Source organism: Hypomesus nipponensis, chromosome 20, assembly GCF_054491055.1.
Source record: "Hypomesus nipponensis isolate SF chromosome 20, ASM5449105v1, whole genome shotgun sequence".
Taxonomy (NCBI): domain Eukaryota; kingdom Metazoa; phylum Chordata; class Actinopteri; order Osmeriformes; family Osmeridae; genus Hypomesus; species Hypomesus nipponensis.
This window is the reverse complement of record NC_140380.1, coordinates 12,003,503-12,021,465: the sequence shown is the minus strand read 5'-3', so window position 1 is coordinate 12,021,465 and position 17,963 is coordinate 12,003,503. Positions and strand designations below refer to the sequence as shown.

The 17,963-nt window shown below is 48.5% G+C and overlaps 2 protein-coding genes across 4 annotated transcripts in view; one reads left to right on the top strand and one right to left on the bottom strand.

The window, feature by feature from the left end:
- The window catches only part of jam3b (junctional adhesion molecule 3b), a 29,417-nt gene extending 26,835 nt beyond the window's left edge, over positions 1-2,582 (top strand). For all 3 annotated transcript variants that reach the window (XM_084683796.1, XM_084683797.1, XM_084683798.1), the window contains exons 8-9: positions 374-428; positions 604-2,582. In XM_084683796.1, the coding sequence (XP_084539922.1) occupies positions 374-428; positions 604-639 (91 nt within the window). In that variant the 3' untranslated portion in view covers positions 640-2,582. The remainder of the gene's footprint in view (positions 1-373; positions 429-603) is intronic.
- ncapd3 (non-SMC condensin II complex, subunit D3) lies at positions 2,454-17,779 on the bottom strand. The gene is made up of 34 exons (XM_084683795.1): positions 17,653-17,779; positions 16,097-16,272; positions 15,636-15,965; positions 15,217-15,384; positions 14,918-14,979; positions 13,652-13,739; positions 13,433-13,566; positions 13,273-13,345; positions 13,062-13,187; positions 12,532-12,784; positions 12,265-12,303; positions 11,794-11,874; positions 11,606-11,679; positions 11,142-11,276; positions 10,532-10,752; positions 10,184-10,375; positions 9,871-9,968; positions 9,587-9,696; positions 9,261-9,368; positions 9,064-9,178; positions 8,797-8,895; positions 8,223-8,461; positions 7,928-8,007; positions 7,711-7,848; positions 6,592-6,725; positions 6,146-6,345; positions 5,926-6,036; positions 5,686-5,847; positions 5,425-5,591; positions 4,173-4,246; positions 4,032-4,085; positions 3,179-3,241; positions 3,022-3,076; positions 2,454-2,724 (listed from the first exon to the last, which is right to left on the bottom strand). The coding sequence occupies exons 1-34, from the start codon at positions 17,702-17,704 to the stop codon at positions 2,655-2,657; spliced, it is 4,281 nt and encodes a 1,426-aa protein (XP_084539921.1). The 5' UTR covers positions 17,705-17,779; the 3' UTR covers positions 2,454-2,654.
- Between the last annotated feature and the right edge of the window lie 184 nt (positions 17,780-17,963).

Below are 17,963 nucleotides of genomic sequence, written 5' to 3'. Positions count from 1 at the left end.
TCATAATGATGAGTAGCCTTGAGTCGCAGTCTTCATAATGATGAGTAGCCTTGAGTAGCAGTCTTCATAATGATGAGTAGCCTTGAGTAGCAGTCTTCATAATGATGAGTAGCCTTGAGTAGCAGTCTTCATAATGATGAGTAGCCTTGAGTAGCAGTCTTCATAATGATGAGTAGCCTTGAGTAGCAGTCTTCATAATGATGATTAGCCTTGAGTAGCAGTGTTGAGACCTCATATCTAACGTGTTCAGTGCCACACTGCAACACTTCAAGCAGGTCCTGGTCTGGCTGGAGCAGGACAAAGCTGGACATCTTGTTTGTGTTCATCGGTTACAAGGCAGGACAGTTCTGCTAATCTGGTTTGTGTTTGTCAGTTACAAGGCCCCTGCCAAAGGAGACGGTGTGGACTACGTCAGGACAGAGGACGAGGTATATAAACAAACATAACACCATGTGTCTATCAGGAATCTATAACACCAACAACATCGTATAACACCAACAACACTGTATAACAGGTTCCTGTTATACAGTGCTATACAACACTTGACTGAAGTCCACTGCTCGAACCTAAGCTTAATATATTCTTATTTGTTTTATTTTCTAGGGGGACTTTCGACACAAATCATCATTTGTCATATGAAAGGGAAGTGTGTAGGGAAGTATAAAAGCGTGGAGTCAAAGACATGATACTTGTGGCTGGATTCTTCATGGGATCAGCTAGCTACCACGTGCCTTGATCTGGGCACGGCTGGAATGAAAACTAAACCCTTACGTTTGCCAAAGTTGACAAGTTTTCACAACTACAGTAATCAGTACCCAGCCCACATAAAAGGTACCGAAATCCACTTGTTTTGCAAAATTATGATTTTCTTTTTACAGTTATTGCACGTTTTAAATGGTTATTAACACTACCTGCTGGAAAGAATATTTACACAAGAGATTCTGCCTGGATGAAAGTCTTTATGCTTTGAAGTACATCTATCATGACACATTTTACTGCAAACATTTGCTCCAAACCTATGGTAATTTATACAACTTTTTTTCTACCAGCAAAATTTGTCAGAATATTTTTGATGGAATACTTTTTAAAATGCCTATAGATAAAGGTTTACTTTTTTAAATTTTTGTAAAATACTAACATGTTTTTATTTGGTTGTTGGACAAGAAATCTTTAACAGTTCTAACCACTGTGTTCTGTTGTAATCTTTCCCCTTTCCTGATCATAAAATATCTCACTTGTTCTTGATCGACGGTCTTACATGTTATGGTAGAGATGTTCATGTTGATAATGAAAAAGAAAGTTCCATGTTAATGTTTGTGGAGTCTTAGACAGTAGGTGTAAAGAATAGGAAGTGATGCTGAGTGGACTGTTCATCAGCGCAGCGCATCCTTAATATGAAGTGTCCTTTTTTGCTTGCTGTTAATCTTGTACATATAGAATATAGTGTCCAGTTTGAGGTTTGTGCCGTCTATCAGGAATGCGTTCAGTATTACATTGTAATTAATACAGAGTTTGTGTTGGGTAACAATTGTACTGACTGTATATAGAGATCCCATCCCAAGGCTATGTACAGTGGTGAAATATTCTAATGTCTAGCACAGAAGGCAGTATGAAACTCTGTCCATGGTTCAACAGACTGATGGATGTTGATGGTAGAGAAGATATGCCCAGTTTTGGAACATGGAGATCTCATCTTTCCTTCCCCCAAGCATTTATTACTCAAATACATTATTTTAAAAAGTATTTGTGAGCGTGACTAACATCCTCAAAACACAAAGAACACTTTCATATTCATGCAGACGTATAAAGTTATTCATCTCATAGTAGGAACTGGTACTGAAGTTCACGTGTGTACATTAGTTAAGAAATCATTCCTCTTGAGTGCCTTCTGCTACAACAGCCCAGCTCCAACATCCCAACACTCATCAGTACAGATATGATCTAACTAGAACTGCATTATTAACTCCACATGAACGGCGTTTGAGAGGAATGATGCTCAGTATCGTCACGTATCTACACTCCACATATCTGCAATTTTGTAAATAGTAATGTTTTAATTTCTTTTTCATTAATTTGAAGGATTCAATTTTATTTTATATTTTATTTTCCATTGGATTAGAAATAGAGATTACATATGTATTAGTGCCTAAATATAGTGGGAATTATTTTTGGTAAAAACACATAGCACTAGTATGCAAAGAGTAAAAGATAATACAAGACATGCCAAATGGTTAGATGAAGAAAGCCTTCCAGCTGACATCGACCTTTCAGGGCAGATCATTACACACGTCTAGAACACTGTGTGCTGACTGGCCGGCAGACTAGCTGTGTCTTGTGCTTGGGACAAACTAGACCAATCACTGACTCCCAACCATGAGTTTCCACCAATCCAAGGACAGCAAGGTTCCAGAGATCTGTTATGTTTCTGTGTGAGCGAGTGTGGAACAGGATCGTTTAACTGAGAACATGATTTATTGAACGAAGCTGAAGGTCAGCCTCAAGCCAAGTAAAGAAAAAGAACAAAAAAAGAAAGAAATCTTGACAGTTCATGTTTGTGATTAATAAAGCTCACTTCTAATACACACATTTGTGGCGTTTCATTTCTTTCATCTGACAGTACAATTCAAGAGGATGTTTCATAGAGATAAGACAGCTTATTGTACTTTCTTGGTCCTTCTGTGAGCCAGAGGAGACTGCACCTCCCACTGCCTTGGAGCAGGGCTTCTGAAACCACACACACACACACACACACACACACACACACACACACACACACACACACACACACACACACACACACACACACACACACACACACACACACACACACACACACACACACACACACACACACACACACACACACACACACACACACACACACACACACACACACGTCAACAGTCAGCATAGCCAGGGTGAACACATGCATTCATCTGTGGAAGTCAGACATGAGCCGTGTAGGATATGTCATGTTTCCCAGACACTAGCAGAAGGTAAGCTCCTGACACTGCTCCTTACCGCTGCTCTGGAGACCTGAGGTGCAGAACACTCTCTTCTTCTCTGTCTGAAGATCCTGCAGACACAAACCCTGTTTAAACCACAGCTGCTGCAGCAGCTACAGGCATGAGAATGACGTGTAACATGTGGACAAGTGACTTCAACTAGTGGAACGTACCTCCTCTCCTCTCACTGAAGATGGCACTCAGTCCTTCCCCGAAGGTCACATCATTGATGTTCCCTGAGGTGGGGCCACATTGGGATGTGTGCAAGAAAGAGAACTTCAATATCCAGAACTGGCTCAGATATCAGCCACAAGCCCCCAACAGGAGGGACATGAACCACTGGTCCAGAAGATGCTACTGTGTCCTGTTAGTCGCTCACCAAGCGGCTGCTCAACAACATCTTTACACTCTACATCTAAAACTCTGGGTTAAGTCTGTGAATAATTTGCAGCTCTTCAAAACCACTTAAAGATCAAGGAGCAAAGCTCAATGGTTGGATTGTCACACCCCTTCGTCAATAAAAATAGCCTGTTATTATCCCCCGGGGAAAACTGATTTCCTGCTAATAAGCGGGGGAAGGGAAGTTTAGTGTCAGGATGACAGGAGAGAGACGAGGAACAATCTGACAGCACAAGGAAACCATCCGCAGGGACAGCTGATGACCAACTGCAGACACGCATGGAAACACAGATTTAGCAGGACAGTTATGAAAACCGGGGGGGGGTAGGGTTGTATTTAAAACTTTTAGAGCTGTTCAGTAGATTGATTCAGAAAAACCATGCATCAGCTCACATGCACTTTGTCACCATCTCCCTGTGAGGCTGCAGCTCTGAGAACCAGGCTGCAGCTCTGAGAACCAGGCTGCAGCTCTGAGAACCAGGCTGCAGCTCTGAGAACCAGGCTGCAGCTCTGAGAACCAGGCTGCAGCTCTGAGAACCAGGCTGCAGCTCTGAGAACCAGGCTGCAGCTCTGAGAACCAGGCTGCTACAGAAGGAGCGAGAGAGACAGGTGTGTGTGTGTGCTCACCGTGAGGAGTGCTGAAGGCTCTGTAACACAGGCTTCCTTTGGGGGGCACCGACACTACAACGAAAGGGGACTTAGTTGGAATAAAACCTTGTCTGTTAACCTGACAGTGTGCATGTGTGTGTGTGTGTGTGTGTGTGGTACCTGACTCCTGGGCTGAGAGGACTCTGTGAGGGCCGCTGGTCTGCTGGTTGTCAGCTGCTCTCAGTGGTGGACGCCTGGTCAAACACAAGCAGCAGTCACACCGCTGGATGTTCCCTCCTGCCTGTTTCTACGCTGCTCTGGGTGAGCGTGTGCAGTGAGGGGCTGTACCTGCTCTGGGTGAGCGTGTGCAGTGAGGGGCTGTACCTGCTCTGGGTGAGCGTGTGCAGTGAGGGGCTGTACCTGCTCTGGGTGAGGGTGTGCAGTGTGAGGGGCTGTACCTGCTCTGGGTGAGCGTGTGCAGTGAGGGGCTGTACCTGCTCTGGGTGAGCGTGTGCAGTGAGGGGCTGTACCTGCTCTGGGTGAGCGTGTGCAGTGTGAGGGGCTGTACCTGCTCTGGGTGAGCGTGTGCAGTGTGAGGGGCTGTACCTGCTCTGGGTGAGCGTGTGCAGTGAGAGGGGCTGTACCTGCTCTGGGTGAGCGTGTGCAGTGAGGGGCTGTACCTGCTCTGGGTGAGCGTGTGCAGTGAGGGGCTGTACCTGCTCTGGGTGAGGGTGTGCAGTGTGAGGGGCTGTACCTGCTCTGGGTGAGCATGTGCAGTGTGAGGGGCTGTACCTGCTCTGGGTGAGCATGTGCAGTGTGAGGGGCTGTACCTGCTCTGGGTGAGGGTGTGCAGTGTGAGGGGCTGTACCTGCTCTGGGTGAGCGTGTGCAGTGAGGGGCTGTACCTGCTCTGGGTGAGCGTGTGCAGTGAGGGGCTGTACCTGCTCTGGGTGAGCGTGTGCAGTGTGAGGGGCTGTACCTGCTCTGGGTGAGCGTGTGCAGTGTGAGGGGCTGTACCTGCTCTGGGTGAGCATGTGCAGTGTGAGGGGCTGTACCTGCTCTGGGTGAGCGTGTGCAGTGTGAGGGGCTGTACCTGCTCTGGGTGAGGGTGTGCAGTGTGAGGGGCTGTACCTGCTCTGGGTGAGCGTGTGCAGTGAGGGGCTGTACCTGCTCTGGGTGAGGGTGTGCAGTGTGAGGGGCTGTACCTGCTCTGGGTAGGCGTGTGCAGTGTGAGGGGCTGTACCTGCTCTGGGTGAGCGTGTGCAGTGTGAGGGGCTGTACCTGCTCTGGGTGAGCGTGTGCAGTGTGAGGGGCTGTACCTGCTCTGGGTGAGCGTGTGCAGTGTGAGGGGCTGTACCTGCTCTGGGTGAGCGTGTGCAGTGTGAGGGGCTGTACCTGCTCTGGGTGAGCGTGTGCAGTGTGAGGGGCTGTACCTGGCTGACTGGGACAATAGGCGAGAGAGCTGGGCTGGCAGGGGGCCCCGGGGGGCCTGAGGGGTGGTGAAGGCCCCCTGGAGCAGCCTCCTGGATGGGGAGGCCGGGGCCAGCAGCCTCCTGGATGGGGAGGCCGGGGAGGAGGCCTGGGGGCAGGGGGAGGAGGCCTGGGGGCAGGGGGAGGAGAGTGGCTTAGGGAGGCGAGAGCCATCAACAGGGTGACAGTGTGTGGAGGAACAGCAGCAGTGCAGCATGTCTTACAGCTGAGTCTCTGCTCTGCATCTCTCTGAGCAGGCTGCTGGCAGCCATGTTGTTCTGCTGTTCCTTCTCATACAGCTTCAGGTTGTACTCCAGCTCTGCTGCTAGCTGCTCATCCGCCGCAAACAGCTCCTTCACCTCGCTGCGGTAGTCCTGCATGGTGACCTGGAGCAGGGACAACATGTTACCCTCTGGACCTGCAGGTCCCCCATCAGCTCACCTGCAGGTCCCCCATCAGCTCACCTGCAGGTACCCCATCAGGTCCTTCAGCACCGGGGAACGCTGCTGCTCCAGCTTGCTCTTCAGGGCGATGATGATGGGGATCATGTTCTCTATGAAGACCTTCTTCTGGACCTGGGGATGGACAGACACGCAGGGCTGGTTAGACAGCGCCCTCTGGTGGTGCAGCTGAACTCCAATCCCTGCAGACTGAACAGAACTGTCCCCAGAGTACTGGCCACACCTGGGAGACCACCTTCTTCTGGGCCACCTGGATGACAGCCTTGGCCATGGCCACCTGCTCGTCATCCTGCTCGTCAGCTTCGCCCCGCCCTGCCGCCAGAGCCTGCAGCTTCATCTCCTTCAGGCTCAGCACGCCCAGCGTTTCAGACAGAACCTCACTGCCCTCACCGTCCAGAGCAAGCTCTCCATCCACGAAGCATGCTGACGCAGAGAGACAGACACAGAGAGAGACACACAGAGAAAGACACAGAGAGACAGACAGACACAGAGAGAGACAGACAGAGAGAGACAGACAGACACAGAGAGAGACACACAGAGAGACACACAAAGAGAGACAGACAGACAATTCAACAAAGTGAGATCATGTATTGCTTGATCCTGAAGTGTTATGACGTTAACAGCCAAGGCTAAGGAGTGCAGTCTGTTGCTCCAGGGGGCAGCTGTTACCCAGTATAGTCTGGCTGATCTTGGTGGTGATGTTGAAGCGCTGGGCGTCTGTGAAGTTCTCCAGTAGGAAGCGGTAGATCCTGAACCTCTTGTCTCTGTTCCGAGAGCCCCTCAGAGAGAACCTGGCCTTCTCACTGGGAACACGCAGAACGTTACAACACTGAGCCCTCATCTCATCTTTCACTGCTTGTTGTAAAAGTGAATCATAAACTACAGTTAGATCCTGGTTGCAGGGATTGTATTCCTCTTCATTATTTGGTGGACTCAGGGTTCGTACAGATACTGTATAATGAAATTCCAGGACTTTTCAAGCACTATTTTGGGGGTTTTCAAGGACTACAATCAGAGATCTGATTTATCAAACATACTTTATTTACTTTAAATTAATCCTTATTAAAGCTACATGTTACTCAAGCAAGAGCAGCGAGTGATTCTCTTTTTCTTTTGTTCTTTGATTAACATTAATGAGACGGACAGCAGTGGGTTTAAAGATGTCTGTCTCTTTAAGACCTGACGCACATGTCGCGGATCTGACACAAATCCAGTTTTCTTCCAGCTCTTCACCTTCATTTAAGACTTTGAAACCCATTTAAGACTGCTTACGAGGATACTCGCCAAAATGGTCATTTTGACTATTTTCTGTTTCGTCCTCAAGTAGGCCTAATCAATACGGTACTGGCACGCACTGGCTGAGAAGAAGTGGCTTTTCTCTGTGTTTGAGTCGGGTGTTTGAGTCTGGTGTTTGAGCAAAGAATGCCGCGTCAAAAAGCGCTTCTTCAGAACCTAATTGATTTCTACTTTGGCTCTTATCGTGCTTTAAAAATACTTAAATTAATTGAGAACATCATACACTATAATGCAAACCAAAGAATGCCAGAAAAAACAGATGGTGCTTTAATTAAATTAGCAGGAGGGGGATGGGCTTTTAAATTAATATATATTGTCTTTAAATAATTCAAGCACTAAGTACCTCGTCATTAATATGACTCATTCAAAAAGTCAAATTCAAGTACTATAAGCACTTTAAGCACCTTGTACAAAACCCTGTGGACTTACAAAAAGCTGATGAAAATGATTTGGTAGATTTAGTCAACGACGTTCTTCTAACGAGAGCTTTACCTTGCGGTTTGGGAGAACTTATTGTAGGTTTTGTGTTTCTCGTAGGAATTGAAGTGAAAGATGCACTCTATGAAGTGCTGTGAGAACATAGCAGGGCTCTTCTTCAGCAGGAGGTGGACCAGGCAGTATTCACAGAGCCTACAGGAGAGAAGCTGCCATCAGCCGGCTGGCTCTGCTCTTACACTGCACACGACAGGTGAGAGGTGAGCTGCTTTACCTGCTGACGGCTGGTTCAGGGTCCACCAGCACAGTCACAAACCTGAAGAACAGAGAGCCCTTCCACTTGACAAACTCCTCCTACAACACAAACACAGCAGCACTCCAGGTTCAGGACAGCAGTGTCTGTGAGGCTGTCTGTGAGGCTGTCTGTGAGCCTGTCTGTGAGGCTAGCCACGCTGGAATTCAATATGCTAGTCTTCATCATGTAACACACAACTTACAGTTCAGTTCATTCATTCTTATTGGTATGAATGTGTGTGTGTGTGTGTGTGTGTGTGTGTGTGTGTGTGTACCTGCAGCAGGCTGGTCAGCATGGTGAGCGTCTGCTCTCTAACGAGCGTGTGGTTGTCCTGGAGACAGGCGGAGATGTTGGGCAGGTAGCGCTCCAGCATGTTGGCGTAGCGCACACTCAGGTCACACATGACCAGCACCACGTTGCTGCGCACGGCCATGTCAGCGCTGAGCTGCAGCTCGCGGGCGAACGCAGGCAGGTACCTCTGGGTGAGCTCCTCATGCTGCAGGCACAGCTTCCCTGAGGGGGGGGGGGCATCACATCCACAGTGTGAGAGTCTTCAACATGGCCCTCTGTAGGGGAGCGGTGCTGTGGTCTGTCTGTCTGCTGCGGTCAGTCTTATATTTACATGTAGTCATTTAGCAGACGCTCTTATCCAGAGCAACTTACAGTAAGTACAGGGACATTACCCCCGAGGCAAGTAGGGTGAAGTGCCTTGCCCAAGGACACAGTCATTTGGCACGGCCAGGAATCGAACCAACAACCTTCTGATTAATAGTCCGACTCCATAACCGCTCAGCCATCTGATCCGCCCCGTCTGTCTGTCTGTCTGCTGGAGACTCAGGGGTGCTTACCCAGGGTGAGGACGGCATGGGCTCTCACCCTGCTGGGCAGGGAGGAGGGGTGGAACTGGGACAGGGGCTGGGAGGCCAGGGGCTCCTCTGGTTGCCCCGCTGGAACACACACACACACACACACACACACACACCAGCTCGTCATCACAAAGTCATGGCGATATGTCAGGTCACATGTGACACACGTGTGACTACTTGTTTATATGAGGGTTAGGGTTACATGTATGTTTCTATATGACATCCTGACAGAAGTGCTGTGGAGTGTACCGGCCGTGTGCTCAGGGCTGGAGGATAGGACAGACTGCACCAGCAGGACAGTCCTCTTGCCCACCCGGGCGGGGCAGTGCAGCGATGCCACCCCCAGCAGGTACAGATGCTTCACCTGAAACACACCCAGCCATGACTCCTTCAGGTGAGGCCATATCTGACAAGACATCAAGATCAACACAGGACGATTCTCTCACCACCAGATCCTCGTTCAGGTTCTGTGCTCCCTTCTCGTTGAAGAGGACTGTGGACAGGTAGGTCTCACAGAGAGAGACCAGTTCCCCACAGTGCTGGTTCAGGAATTTCTGTCACACGAGGTCAGAAGACTGAAAAACTGAGGCCGTACCGCAGTGGCCTGGGTTCGAATCACACCTAGACCCTTAGCAGCATCTCTCTCTGCCTTTCCTGTCACACTACAGACAAACTGTCCAATAAAGCATGAAAAATACCAAAGAATATAATAAGAATTAGTGGGGGGTTTCCGTGGCTGTGAGCAGACAGGGACCTCCTTGGAGCAGCTCACCTGTGTGTCGTTCATGGCCTGGGCTCGACCCAGTCGACACAGGGTCTCCACACTGGCCCCCACCACCTCCAGGGGCATCTCCAGGCTCCTCAGCCAGGACATGATGTCCTCTGGAGGACACAAACATCCAAGGTGCCATCTCAATAGTGGATCCCCTAACGGTCAGCTTCTCACATGACACAGTCCTGCTGTGGTGCTCTTGTCATTCTCTAGTATTGTGCTGCCTGGGTTAGGACTAGGACTAGGACTCAGGTCAGGACTGGGCTCCATGGCGGCTCGCTCACCAACAATCCTGCGCCTGGTGTCCTCGTTCAGGTGTTCACAGACGTCCCCGAGCACGCTCAGGATGTGGCAGGACGTTGTGACGGTCACATTCCTCAACCTGGGGACATACAACACGGAAGGGATCATGAACCACATTTTTGTAGGAAAATAAGGCATGAGACATCAAGATTTGTTTCGAAATAAAAGTGAGGGGGACGTTGATACACAAACGCTAAAATAGGCTCAAAACATGCCTTAGCTTCACTCCCTGTGGGGGGGGGGGGGTCACCTACCTGACCATGTGGTCCCAGGCCTGTGTGAGGGGTCACCTACCTGACCATGTGGTCCCAGGCATCCAGGATCTTGCTGTAGTCTAGTTTGGGGGAGGATCCGGCCACCCTGGACAGAAGCAGCCAGGCTCCCGCAGCATGCTCTGCCTCCATGTGAGAGACCAGGTTACTGATGAAGGCTGCCGTGAACTTGTTCTGCTTCGACCACACTGTGAAGGCCTTGCTGAAGTAGCGACTGGACACAGTAAGGAGGAAAACAGGGTGGAACAGAGACAGAAAAAACACTGACAGTTCAGGATGTATTTGATTTTGTGATGCTTTTGCTGAAAATGATTTAAACTGTAAAAGCCAATTCCTCTGTAGACCTGGCCCCTGCTGTGATCTGAGGTACCTCAGATCCTGACAGTCGTCGCAGAGCAGGCCCAGCAGGTCCCAGCAGAGCTTCTGCCCTGGGTCCTCCCAGCTGGAGGGGGAGTGCTTCTTCACCTGGCTCAGCACCACCTGCTCCAGGCTCTCCAGGGCCTTATCCTGGACGGAACTCTCCGGGTCGATGATGGCCGGCAGCAGGCCCCTCAGCCAGGCCTTCTGCACCACCCTGCAGTGGGAGTGTGCCTGAGGACCAGCACACAGGGACTCCTTCACACCCGTGGATGACTACATCGTACTACGTCACATCACATGGATGACACTGAACTACATCGTACAAAGAAATGCATCCTTGTGAAGGAGGGGCCATGCACCGAGGCTGGGGTCTGGGTCCAGGGTTTAAAGACTGAATCAAGGGCTGGGGTCAGGGCTGGGGTCAGGGCTGGGGTCAGGGCTGGGGTCTGGGTCCAGGGTTTAAAGACTGAATCAAGGGCTGGGGTCAGGGCTGGGGTCAGGGCTGGGGTCAGGGCTGGGGTCAGGGCTGGGGTCAGGGCTGGGGTCAGGAGTCAGGGGTCAGGGCTGGGGTCAGGACTGTGGTCAGGGGTCAGGACTGGGGTCAGGGGTCAGGGACTCACATGCAGCAGCTCTCCCAGGCACTGCATGGCCTTCTTCTTGACGGACAGTGCGGGGTCTCGACAGCGCTCCGACAGCACCGAGAGGTTCTCCTGCCCCAGCAGGATGACACTGTGCTTCAGCAGACTCATTATGGCCTGAGACAGAGAGACAGAGACGGACAGAGAGAGAGAGATATGGAGATGGACAGAGAGAGAAAGACAGAGAGAGACGTATAGATGGACAGAAAGAGAGACGTGGAGGATCAGAGATAACCAGAAAGATATTGAACAATGATAACTTCTTCTTGGTGTGGATGTCATGTGTACCAGGGTTAGGGTTAGGTCATGCCTGTACCAGAGGGCAGTCTATCCCCAACAGGGTAAACCCCTCAAGACAACTACAGCTGTAATCCAGCGATAAGAGAGTGTCACATCAAGCTGGGATGCCTGGTTCATGATGACAGAAATGATCAGTCTGACTGTACCTGCAGTGCAGACTTCCTCACGATAGTCTTCTGGTCACTGACACGCCGCATGAGCAGAGACATGGCTTCTTTTGCTGATGGAAACACATTAAAAAAACAAGTTCCCCTTTAAATGTTTCTCAATGTGAGAAAAACGAACCCCAAAAAGTATATGCATTTATTTTGTTGTTCTAAAAAGTGTTCCTTACACTCATAACTAATGTCACTGCCGGTGATGTCCACAGTCTTGAACTGCAGAGTCCTGTAAGTCTTTTGGGACCTCAGAGAACCTGCAACATCAGCAAGAGACGTTACATGATGTCAGCAGAGACTGGAATGTTCTGGAAACACCCATACAACCATGGAAACACCCATACAACCATGGAAACACCCATACAACCATGGAAACACCCATACAACCATGGAAACACCCATACAACCATGGAAACACCCATACAACCATGGAAACACCCATACAACCATGGAAACACCCATACAACCATGGAAACACCCATACAACCATGGAAACACCCATACAACCATGGAAACACCCATACAGCCATGGAAACACCCATACAACCATGGAAACACCCATACAGCCATGGAAACACCCATACAACCATGGAAACACCCATACAACCATGGAAACAGCCGTGGAACCGTCAAGATGAAGAGCTCACCGTCTGTGCCGTCCCCCTCCAGGACGGTGTGCGCTCCAGCTGAAAGAAGCGGAACACACAGATGAAGCTGTGACAGCAGCATGGGCATGACACAACCAATAACAACACTGTTCAGAGCACAGCCTTCATTTTGGAGGCAATCTCAGGACGCTACAGGTTTATATAAAATATATTATTAAAAATGAAAATAAATAAATAAAAATAAACAATAAACCCTCAAGCAGTACATGAGAAGGCTTGTGTAGGTGGCGGGGCTGCTGTCCTTACTGGAGGAGAAGAGCTCGTGGACGCAGCGCGTGGCGTTGAGCGAGGGCATCTCCAGGCAGCGGGACAGGCAGGTGAGGGCGTGAGCCCGCACAGTGGGGGAGGAGTCAGAGCGCCGCCCGAACACCAGGCTCTGGACCAGGAACCTGTGGGACAGCAGGCCTGCCTGCTCTGGGCCCAGAGAGTCCTCCGCCTGCCGCTCAGGACAGGCCAGCAGAGCCACGGACACGTCCAGGGCAAACAGCCTGTAGGCCACCTGGCAGGGGGGGGCGGGGGGAAGTACCATGGGACTTGGAGTTTTTTTTGTGTTGACTTTTGTAGTTCAAAGTTTCCAGTTTCAAAAAGGAGCAGAGATGTACTCGCTCAGCTACAACATGTCCGGAGGGGATTGTTTTGTTGTTGTAATAACAGCCTATGACTTAATTCTCCTCACAAAACATGTACACATAAGTAGGATATATAATACAACTATACCTTTTCTATTTAGGCCATCATTCCTGCGTGATTGCAGCACTTTTTTTAACGTGAGCTACCTTTGAGTGAGTGGAGTAGGCAAACAGCCACTTGATGAAGGAAGCGTAGTCTGAACAGGGCATCTTGTCCAGCAGCTGGGACACAGCCTGGGCTCCGTGTGAACGGTAGTCTGTCTTCTCCACCATCTACACAACACAAGGAGCCATCTTACAGCCTCTGCCAGCCTACAGCCCTGCAGCCAGACTGCTTCATGTTGCTGCCCTGACCTACCTGACAACACAGGTGTTGCAGCAGGATGCGGAGGAAAGGCAGAGCAGTCTCTTTCAGCTCATCTACCAGGTGGCTGTCAGGATTTAGGGATTAGTCATACAACAGATGTGATTTCATTTGAATGTGGATCCTGTATGAGAAACTGGTGTAGGCAGCGTACCAGACAAACAGGAGGGCCTGGTCTCTGGTGGAGATCACAGCCTGGCTGGGCAGCAGCAAAGTGGGCTTGCGGCCCTCCCCCCTCCTCATCATCAGGATCACGTACAGCAGGCTGTGGAACACGCCTCGCACATTCTGCAAACCACACGCAGCACGGAGGAGGAAGTGACATCAACGCTACAGTAAGTCAAAGACAAGATCTGTGTTTAAGACGCCGTACCTCTTTGTCATTGCCATGACTGGGAGAGCAGAGCAATGCTAACCCGCAGTAGGCTAGCTCTGGAACACTCCGGATCTCATCCAGAGCACTGGAAGCACAGGTCACAGTGAGATTGGGGTCATTACACTTCATTCATTTAGGGTGCTTTCACACCTGACATGTTTGGTCCGTTTCAATCGGACCATGGTCCGTTTTCTCTGAAAGTACGGTTCGTTTGGAGAGGTGAGAACACGCATTCGAACTCTAGTGCGGACCAAACAACCGAACCATGGTCCCCCTAAAAAGATGGGACTCGGTCCGGTTCCAAGTGAACCATGGTTCGGTTTGCTTTAGGTGTGAACGTAATTGGACTTAATATTGACCTATTCCAGGAAGCAAACCAAAATGTAGTGCATTGTGGGTTGAAAAAGGAATTTACACTTGGCGGAGACAGCCGTTCATTAGCAGCGAAATTAGTTGAGGGAAAGTGGGGCAATGATGAAGTGAAGCAACGGCAAATATGGTCTGATGATCATATTGCAGAGATACTTGTGGAGACAGAGTAGCGAGGTATTTAAATTATTTATTGATATAGGCCTAGGTACTGAAATAAAGCGTCAATATTGCACAGTGGACCAATGTTGGTTGAAAGTTACAAATTTAGACAGCTAAAAGTGCGTGATGTTCTATGGAAAAGTGGTAGCTCGTCAGACGAAAACATATCATTCCCATGGTTTGATAACCTGGATATAATCCTGAGTAAAAGACCAACGAGCAACCCAAAAAACGTGGTCGTGCAACACCAAATAACAATTAAAGATAGTATTGCGATCGCAATACGCTGCTGTTGCTCCATTGTTGTTCGTGACAAGGAAGTGATTTTCCCTCACACATTTTCTGTCCAATAGATTAACAACCTGTATGACCGCGTGTCATAGCTTTTTTTAAATGTCAGGTTTTTTTTCAAACATTGGTTCGCTTAAAACAGGACCGTGTGAACACTAACCGGACCTAATGAAAAATGCAACAAAGTAGCAACTCATCCACTGATTCGGACCAAGCAAACGGACTAATAGGTGTGAAAGCACCCTTAGAAAACAAAATGCGTACCAATAGTGTATTTAGAAACTAGAGCAGAAAGGGCAAGAATCAGCAGAGCGTAGTTAACAGTTTTAGAGGCTCAGGGTCAAGAACAGTCTGCATATACCAGGCCATCATTATCAGTGATGCCTTTACTGTTTCACCTCCAACAAAGCTGAAGTCAAAAATGTATGCTCAACTACTTACTGTTTACTGTTAAATTCCAATTCCCCAATGACTGGTTCAAAATCTGTCAGTTCAGTGAATATCTGAAGAAAACAAAATGTGACGTTGTATCATTGTTAAAAAAGGTCATATTCATGGGTTTACCCTATCAGATTGTCCCACATCATTACATTGAGGGGACTCGTACGAGTAGCCAGAGCAAGTTTCCTGCATGTGGCACCTTCATAGTCAGAGTTATCCAGGGGTGCACGTCTTGAAAACATGAAACAGCGTTTTACCTGCACACACAGTTCCTAAAACCTGTCGACGGTTTACAGTACCTGCACACAGCTGTCTGCACTCTGGGGCTTGTCTTTGAGAGGAAACGTCTGCAGAAGCCTGAGGAGGTTCCTGACGAGGAGAACGATGGCCTCCCTGATGGTGAGCAGGTCCCGTGGGGAGAAGTGAACCCTCTCCTCCTGCTCCTCCTCAGCCTCCCCCACCTCCACCTGGGGAGGAGCAGACGCATCACAGCCCTCATATCACTCCGCCTTAATACACACTCTCGGTCATCTTTGTTACTAGGCCATCTTGAAATATTTGTTAAACCTTTCGACAAGCAAACACAAGGACAAAAGCATATTAAAACCAATAAATTCAAGCCTCAAGATGCATCACTGCAACGCCACCTCAGCATGAAGGCACCCATCCCTGTTGTACCCTACAGCTAGCGTAGTGGAACCCAGCCGGCTGTACAAACCTCTTCCTGCTCCCTCCGCTGGACTCTGGGCCTCTTCCCCTCCGCCTGCGAGCTCTTCACACCCTCCTTCTTCCTCTTCCTCCCACAGCTCTGCGGCCAGCAGTGAGTGGGCAGGGCCAGGCAGGCGTCGAACAGGACCTGCTGGAACACCTGGTTGACCACGCTCCCCGGGGTTCCCAGCAGCAGCAGGTAGATGGAGGCTGCGTGCAGGGACAGCAGTCTGGGCTGGAAGCCGTCTGGACGGGTCCTCGCTCCCACCACGAAGTAGGCCAGCAGAGCCACCAAGGAGCGCGTGGAGACACCACTGTCCCCCAACACAGTCCACACACTCTGAAACAGGAGGCAGACAGGAGGGCTGGCTCATGACCATCACACATGATGAACAAAGAGTATTGAGGAGGCCCGCCATGATTTAGAATACTGTTAAAGATGATCTCCAGAGAAGTGTAGTTAAGTCTTACTTGGGACAATCTATCACTTGCTGAGGTGGAGCCGTCAGTGTGGTTCGTGTAGGGGAGCAGACATCTGTACAAGGACTCCAGTCCCTGCGATCCGTTTCTCGTTATTGAATCTTCAATTGCCGTGTCAAGCGCTTCCACTTCAGTGAACTCCGAATCCCAGACGCCATCAACCCAGTCTAGTGGGGGAAACACAAGCACTGATTGAGATGCTGTCGTTGACAGATCATGGACAAGAGAAATCGGAAAATGACTTCTTCCTTCACAAAACCAGCCCAACACGAAGTAGCAAAGGCGAACACGTTACGACAGTGTAACACCATTAAAATATATTTTCAAAACTGTAAATTGCATTTAAAAAGTAAGATGTTCAAGAGGAAATGTTTGCTAATTACCTGGGGAATGAGAGTGGTGTAACACCACCCTCCACCTAAGCCTATTTGAGCCAGGAAAAACCCTGTTATGTGTATTTAGAATTGCGTCTGAACAGTGACTCCTTCTCCCTGGATCAACAAGGTAAGGATCGCCATTCTACTAAAATATATCACCCCAAAGTAAGTAAGACTTTATTTATATAGCACATTTCATACAAGAATTGTAGCTCAAAGTGCTTTACATAAAATCAATAAATCAAGTGATACAAGTCATAATTAAAATAGCAACAATAATATAACTAATAAAAGTAGTAAAACCCTTGAGATAAATTACTTAATTGCTTCGGTAAAAAGGTAGGTTTTAAGCTGTCTTTTAAAAATGTCTAGCGTGTTTGCTTCCCAAATATTTATGGGTAATTTGTTCCATAGTTTTGGGGCGTAATCAGCAAAGGCCGAACGACCAATCTTCTAATGACTGCTTCTGATGACCTCTAATAGGCTTGCATTTGATGATCGCAGTGTTCTAAGGGAACACTTTATTATAAGGGAGTTTATAAGGGAGTTAGCAATGTAGCTAGGTCCTTGTCCGTGTAGAGCTTGTATGTGAGGAAAAGGACCTTAAAGTCAATTCTGAAATTGACAGGGAGCCAGTGTAAAGTAGCTAGGACAGGACTAATGTGTTCTCTCCTTTTAGTTTTGTTTTATAATCTAGCTGCAGAATTTTTAATGAGCTGTAGTCTTTCAGTGGTTTTCTTGGGAAGACCAGTGAAAAGTGCGTTACAGTAGTCCAGCCGGCTGGATATAAAAGCATGAATTAACTTCTCTGCATCATTTTGGTTTATGAATGGTCGTACCTTTGCTATATTCCTCAGGTGAAAGAATGCTGTTTTGGTCACTTTATTTATGTGAAAGTTGAAATTCAAATCTGAGTCCAGGATTACACCGAGACTCGTCACCTCTGGTTTAAGACGGAGTGTTTTAATGTTTGTCGTTTCTGAGAAAGCTAGAGCTAGCGGTGGAGGCCGACCCATTAGCTGTCAGAGCTTGCTGTACAAACTTGAATGAGACTGTGACTACTGGCTTGCTAATTAACTGGAAAATAAAATAATGCAGAAAATGGATTAGGGAATTACGAACAGATCCATTAACAAAGCCATAAAACCTTAAGTTCCGATATAAACTTACCTCTTGAAAGGTCTTTAAGTTTGAGAATCTCCAACGCATTCATTAATTCCATCTTGTTGTATTTTGACTGAACCCGCCAACACAACCATTGGCGCAATTTGGCCCGAGCTTAAAGCGTCATACGTGCTTTCGCAGCAATGCTCATGCCATTAATCATGCGTCCAGATTACGCATACCACGCGAGTCTGAGTATATTTCCACTACTTTAAATTTAGACAATGAAATTTGATAAATCAAGATTTCCAGTGCACAATACTGAAGGCACAGTAAAAAAATATTTGTAAGAAAAAACATGTTAATTTTTTAAATGT